Source organism: Malus domestica, chromosome 10, assembly GCF_042453785.1.
Source record: "Malus domestica chromosome 10, GDT2T_hap1".
In the NCBI taxonomy this organism is placed as follows: Eukaryota; Viridiplantae; Streptophyta; class Magnoliopsida; order Rosales; family Rosaceae; genus Malus; species Malus domestica.
In genome coordinates this window covers 25,320,301-25,327,355 of record NC_091670.1, presented here as the reverse complement: position 1 = coordinate 25,327,355, position 7,055 = coordinate 25,320,301, and the positions used below count along the sequence as shown (strand labels likewise).

The 7,055-nt window shown below is 36.3% G+C and overlaps 1 protein-coding gene across 2 annotated transcripts; it reads left to right on the top strand.

The window, feature by feature from the left end:
• Window positions 1-2,147: 2,147 nt before the first annotated feature.
• LOC103445504 (tetraketide alpha-pyrone reductase 1) lies at window positions 2,148-4,109 on the top strand. 2 transcript variants are annotated; one of them, XM_008384529.3, is made up of 6 exons: window positions 2,148-2,301; window positions 2,396-2,565; window positions 2,778-2,972; window positions 3,261-3,423; window positions 3,522-3,714; window positions 3,847-4,109. In XM_008384529.3, exons 1-6 carry the CDS (start codon window positions 2,175-2,177, stop codon window positions 3,986-3,988), a joined length of 990 nt encoding a protein of 329 aa, XP_008382751.3. In that variant the 5' UTR covers window positions 2,148-2,174; the 3' UTR covers window positions 3,989-4,109. The 2 variants fall into 2 exon arrangements, with proteins under 2 accessions (XP_008382751.3, XP_070662538.1); XM_070806437.1 differs by having other exon boundaries at window positions 3,519-3,714.
• The last annotated feature ends 2,946 nt before the right edge of the window (window positions 4,110-7,055 follow it).

The window sequence follows — 7,055 nt, the reverse complement described above, 5'->3', positions numbered from 1 at the left end:
TTACACCTCTTTCCATAGTGAATGTGCTCATCACTTTCTCAACGATCACTAGGTTTTGACCGGGCTCGGGAACGGGAAAAGGGTTCTCCCATATGGGGATGTAGCCCTCTGAGCAGATACAAGGTCTATAGGCAGAGGACGAGGAGGAGGCAGCAAGCTGAGAGTTGGTCATCTTGACAGAGAAACGAAAGGAAAGGCTTGAGAGTATTAGGGTTAGTGGGTTAAGCAGAAAACCCAAGTGACGATTTATAGGGAGCCAATTAGGAGGAAACCAACCGTCAAAACAAACTAACACGATGAACCTACTGTCATCAGGGGAGCTCAAGAAGCGTAAGACAAAGATCATGATTATCCCAAGCCACCAATTGTTGGGATCAAAGTCCGCATGCAGAAAGCCCCAATAAAACGCAACCAGACTGAACAGTCTAAAACCAATCACAATAAAGCAAACCAAGTAGGGGAAGATCAAACGTTCCCAAAGATAGCAGTCCCCAAGAAAAGCAAAAGTATCCCAAAACCCCACAAAATACCAGTAAAGATGGGATCTACACCCAAACAACAAGACCCGGAGGAGCCAAAAGTCCCAACAAACAGAAGAGAGAACGCCAGGCCCTCGAAAATGAAACCATAGAGACCATAGAGACAACCAATAAATTAGACTAATTAAAGAAAAACTCACACCATAAACAACCAAAAAACTAACAAGTAAAGAGCAATTAGCTAGGTAATCAAACCACCACTTAGCAAACCAGTCTGACACAAACAAAAGCAAAATTATCTTAGCCCTAATTATCCCTCCCCCAAATAGATCAGCTAGATGATTACCCATCCCCCAATCATCAGGATTAATCTTACTTCCACGCACTCAACCTTCAGCCAAAAGAACCAGGCCGACGTCATAGGAAGTAGCAAGGCACGAAAGCACCCACGGCGCTTCGCACCCAGAAACAGAACTCCTCGTTAATCTTGTTTATCAAAAATGAATATAAATTTACTCAATTGTTACTTTTAATTAATCTCATCTTGATTTTTAAGTATTCAATTACAGGTTTTGAAGTGATTCATACTTTTTTTTAATACCATTTGTCATAGTAAACACATGGAAGTGAGAAATTGGAAATATTTTATCTAATACTCTGACACTCATGTTCTAGTAAAGCAGGGACATCAAGATTCGTAATAATTCCAATTCACATTTCTTATAATAAGTTTAGTAGTTGTGTCTTCCCAATATTTGAAAAGAACTTAAGTTCAAATTTTCCGCCTTAATTGATTAGAAAATGAAAAATAAGAAAGAGTAATTCCTAGTTTAGTATTGCTTTTTTTAACAAAAAACTCTTTCACTTTAAAGTTAAGCAATAAAATAGTGATTGGTAAAAACAAAATGTACTGCTTATTTTAAAAGCAATGGTTTCCAGACAGCAGTTTTTAAAAGCAGCCTATATATTGCTTTTAAAAGTTGCTTTAATAAAAAGCTGAGTTAAGCCTTCAGAATATTTTTAATTCCTGTAATACGCTCATTAATTTTAAACTATGACATTATTTATCCTTCTAGATACTTCTTTTACATTGTTTTTCAAACTCACAACACTTTTAAAAATGCAATTTATTAAACACTCAACTGCTTTATGTTACAACTAATTATTCTTAAAACACAACAATCCTAAACTTGCCCTAAATCTAGTGGTAATTGTATTAGTTATTTTTTTTAACAGTGTGTGTTTTTTTTTTAAGAAATTTAATGCCGTATCTACATGTAATAATGTCAACAACTATCGTTTATAAAAATTTGGACTTACAATATCGTCCAACAAAGCTTATTAGTATCCGTTTATAAGAGGGATCAAGAAATCGAGTCCAAATATTTGATATGGAGCTTGTGCTGCTAAAATGGCATCGGACTTCATCACTTTTGCATGACTTGCCTACTTCTAACCTTAGCTCAAGCTAAAAATCATTTCCCTCATGTCCTTGACTTAATAAACTTCATAAAGGTCAAGATTATCTATATAGTAATAAACCACAAGCATAGGATGGCTTACCTAAACAGTTCTTAATGAGAAACCTCAATGCACGCAGCATGCACTTCTATATTGTTTATATGTATACATTCCTTATAAAACCTAGTGGCTTGGAATATGCAGTTGGACTAAAGCACTGCTAATTTGAATGAGATGGATCGAAAACTCGAATCCAAAAGTAAAGTTTGTGTCACCGGGGCTTCTGGTTTTCTGGCATCCTGGCTCATTAAGCGGCTTCTCTTGTCCGGTTATCATGTAACAGGGACTGTAAGGGATCCAGGTAGGTACCGTAACCCCCAAGTCAATCTGCTTGAAGTAGCATTGGATTCGTTTTTTCGACATAAACTTATGTGGTTTTCTGCATGAGTTCAAAGGAAACGAGAAGAAATTGGCGCATTTGTGGAGGCTAGAAGGAGCTAAGGAAAGACTCAGATTGGTGAAGGCAGATTTGATGGAAGAAGGCAGCTTTGATGATGCAATCTTGGGGTGCCATGGTGTTTTCCACTCTGCTTCCCCTGTTTTGAAACCTTCATCTGATCCCAAGGCATGTTGCTCGTCTAACTTTTTCTCGTTAAATATATGACTTATGTTATGTTGTTACACTATCAATACAGATTATACGCTTAAAAAGAATTTCGCCGTACTGATAGCCGAGATTGATAGTTTAACACATAGCATGCGGGACAAGAGAACATTTCGCTTAAAATTAGTGGTCTTGTACATAACTTGAGTTTGTGAGTATCTTTTGTCATCCAGACAGAAATCCTGGAACCGGCTGTTGAGGGCACCCTGAACGTGTTACGTTCGTGTAAGAAGAATCCGTATCTAAGGCGCGTGGTCCTCACCTCATCTTCTTCAGCTGTAAGGGTGAGACCAGATGGGGATTTCTCCTCCAATGTACCGCTTGATGAGTCGTCTTGGAGCTCTGTCGAACTCTGCGAGACGCTTCAGGTAGCACTAATTAACAAAACCCTCTCTTTCTGTTCTTGTTAAGGATTTTTCCTTAGCACTGCCAGTATGCAGTCCAATATTCGATGATTTTTTCAGCGAATTCGACATAACTTTGAAGGTTTCCATTGTTATATACACTAATAGCTAGCTGCAAAACAAAGCAATGCAGATTTATAATGATCTATGCTATTACATATCTTAAGCTCAATAATTTCTTTTTCCATGTACATTCCGTATGGTACATCCGAAAGGTGAACTGACAAATTATGTATCTACCAATTACAAAAGATATGGTACCCTTTGTCGAAAATTTTAGCTGAGAAAGCAGCATGGGATTTCTGCAAAGAAAATGGGATTGATTTGGTAACCATCCTACCCTCCTTCGTGATCGGGCCTAGTTTGCCCCCTGATTTGTGTTCTACTGCATCAGATGTTCTTGGCCTGCTTAAAGGTACTACCACTGCTGATTTATGTCCCTGCATCATAAGCGCTTCATTTAATCTTGATCATAAGCGTGTTAAATGGTTATTTGTTTGAACATTCAAGCAGGAGAAACAGAAAAATTCAAATGGCATGGAAGGATGGGATATGTTCACATTGATGATGTTGCATTCTGTCACATCTTAGTATATGAGCATGAAAGTGCTCATGGTCGATATCTTTGCAGCTCAACAGTTTTGGACAACAACGAGTTGGCTTCCTTATTATCTGCAAGATATCCATCCTTACCTATCCCCGCAAGGTTTTATTTTTTACCAGCTACAATTAATTAATCATTCTGAATCCTAATCTCTAAAAAAGAAAAAACGCGTGTCACACTAAGCGTATCAGTTATATCAGATGATTAATCGAAAATTTACGTGGGAATTTTCAGGTTTGAGCAACTAGGGAGGCCACATTATGAGATGAACACCTCAAAGATGGAGAGTCTAGGGTTCAAGTTTAAGAGTATCCAAGAGATGTTTGATGATTGCATTGCTTCTTTGGTGGAACAAGGCCATCTTCCTGCACTCTAGTTAATTTATGCTCTGTGATTTTCTTGCCATACTGGCAGTGGCTGAATAAAGTAACTAATAACTTTACTTTAGCCTGTACTACTACTTAATCATTGGTTTGGACTTTGGATTCACAATATAATATGTAAAATGTTTGACAAAAAATGTTTCCTCTTTTTTTTTTTTTTTTTGGTTGGACAAGTGATATTCAGAAAAAAAAAATTCAAACTCAAAAGTCTCCGTAAGTGAGTACGTGATCTCAATTGCTTAAATTATAAATTGTAAGTGCTTCTTCTATTTATAAACATTTGACTATGCCCGTAGGCGGGTTGAAATATTTTTAGCTTTTTTGGGTCTCTCTGGGGATTAGTCTTTTTTTTGGGGTGTTGGATATCTCAAATTTTGGCCAAAAAAATTAGAGAAAATACAGAATCCATATTCATTGCTCAAAGAATGCATGAACTCTAAATAAATATATGAATTCTACTAGATAAGTGAATGTATTTGAAATATCAAGAGTCAATCTATGAAGTTTGATGTATTTGATAGCAAAGTAGTCCAGAAGGATTTTGATGGGGCTCCTAATTACTAGTGTACATTGATTGAAACCTTATTAGTTTTTAATTTTTGACCAAAGTTTTTTAACTTTGTATACATCAGCATATTAGCAACAACTATTTTATATTTTAAATTAAACGTTACAACTCAAGTAGTGGAATGGAGACATCCTTTAAAACAACTTTTTTTGAAATTTTTTCCGTGATTAAAATGTCGAAAATAAGTTAACAAAAGAGTAGGTTTTTTTTTTTGAACAAACGATGTTAGGGTGAGGGAGTAGGCTAAGTCTCACAATGAGTTAGCAATAATGTGGTTCGAATTCACCTTTGGCGATAATCGAACCTACGACATCTCACTTACAAGTAAAGAGGAATACCACTAAATTGTAGTATAAGTATCATATATACTTTGATTTGATTTAGATTAATTATAGGGATTTACTTGGGTTAGTTTGACTTGATTCTACTTAGGCCTGTGGGGGCATAGTTTTTCCCCTCAAGAAGTCAATTCACTACTCTCAAAAATCAGGATGTGGAGCTATAATCAGGATTTGGATCCCATATGGATCCAAATTGTGGGGATCCTAAGGATTCTCACATCCTAATCATTAATCGTACATCGTGCGGTTAGAAATCATTTGAATTTTTTTATTTAAAATTAAATACAAATAGTATCTAAAGAAAACTGACAACACGACATACGATGAATGACTTAGATGTGAGGATCCCGAGAGGATCCTCATCCCTATAATCATGCTGAAGAGATGTTGCATTATCCCACTAACATGCCCCTGTGGAATATCCAATGAGTTAGGGAGAAAAATGAAGGGAAGTGAAACTTGCAGCCCAATACTTCAAAGCCTATACATATAAATGGCAACTAACGTACCTACAAGAAGGTAGATATGAAATTAGGACCAGGATCCTCTCCTGAGCAATTAGTTCCCTAGGGATCTCGCAATCTTGTCCGTTCATTTTATATCGTGCGATCAGTTTTCGTTAGATACTATTCATATTTGAATTTTAAAATTTAAATTTTAAATAATTTCTGACCGCACGATATACGATGAACGGACATGATTGCGGGATCCCTAGGGAACTGCTCAGGAGAGGATCCTGGTTCATGAAATTATTCTAAAGTTCTCCTACAATCATATTAAGTAGTCCTTAATATGAGTGTTAGAGTATTTTTTTGCAAGTATTTTTGTCATACTCGCAATTAAAGATGGTGTCTAAAACTTCTCAATGTATTTATGAGATTACTTATTGGTAAAGAATTGGATCCGAATTTTTTCACACCGGCAATTAGCGCCCTTTGTGAGAAACGTGCAAAAAGCATATAGAGAGGCCGAGAACACCGTCCAAGCTATAATGGGGTCCAAGTTAAAGCCCCAAACAGCGAAGATGCTCTTCCCTCCTTTATGATTTCACGAAGGAGCATTTGACAAATAAGAAAGTGAGAAGTAGCATGTACAATTATCTTCCAAGCTTTCTAGATGGATATCAAACTGAATTGCTAGCAAACTAATAAAACAGTTGCATGGTAGAATTTTGATGTTTTGGGCGAATGATTAACATGTCATGTGATTTATAAAATTCTCTCGTACCCATCAATACTATTTCTCCATCCACTTTTTAACGATAGTTTTAATGACATCTCTAACCTTTTGCAGAATAACCAATAAGACAATCTTTAACCTTTTATTCTTTTATTCTTTTGTTTTTGTGTTAATTTTTCTTACTTTTTAGATTCATTCCAAAAATAAGAACAATGTAAACTTTAATTTTCAATTAAAAACTGAAAAATAGAATGAATGAAAACATGGGCCCAGCAAGTTGAAGCCATCGTAACGGCACCAACCAAGTTGAAATCATCGTTTTCCTCGTCTTTGATGTCAGTTCCTTCGTGTCCATTCCAACTCTTCATCAAACACCATAGACCAATTTCAATTACCTTAAGAAACCTTACTCTTTTTCTCTCTCTTTCTCTCATACCCATTGATATATAGTTTCGGCAATCTGTGTCGAACTGTACTCAGGTCATCTAATTGACGTCGTTTCGATACCCCACTTCTTCAATTAATCCTCTACTTGCGTTTTAATTGCATGGAGCGACTACGAGGTCGACTAAGGATCTCACTCATCCTCATAGTCTTGATAAAATTAGAGACAGAGTTAGCTGACGATGGGAAGGGGGTTGTTTGCCATCGAATTGTTGTGGTCTTGATAAATGCATATTGCTTATTATCATAATTGTCGATTTGTTCGAAATAGTGTAACTAAGCTGGCTTTGAATGGAATCAATTTTTTAAAAATAATTTTTGGACGACAAGAAGACGAAAATATGAGAGCCTCTCTTTTAGCACCCTTTACAGATATTTATTCTATTCTGGCCATGCCAAGCATTATCCTAAGGGAACTTTAACGAAAAGCACCCGGTACTGTTCACTTTAACGAAAAACCATATTTTTACACTAAAAAGTCAATCCTGGTACTATTCACTTTACCCTTTATTTTATCCTTATCATTAA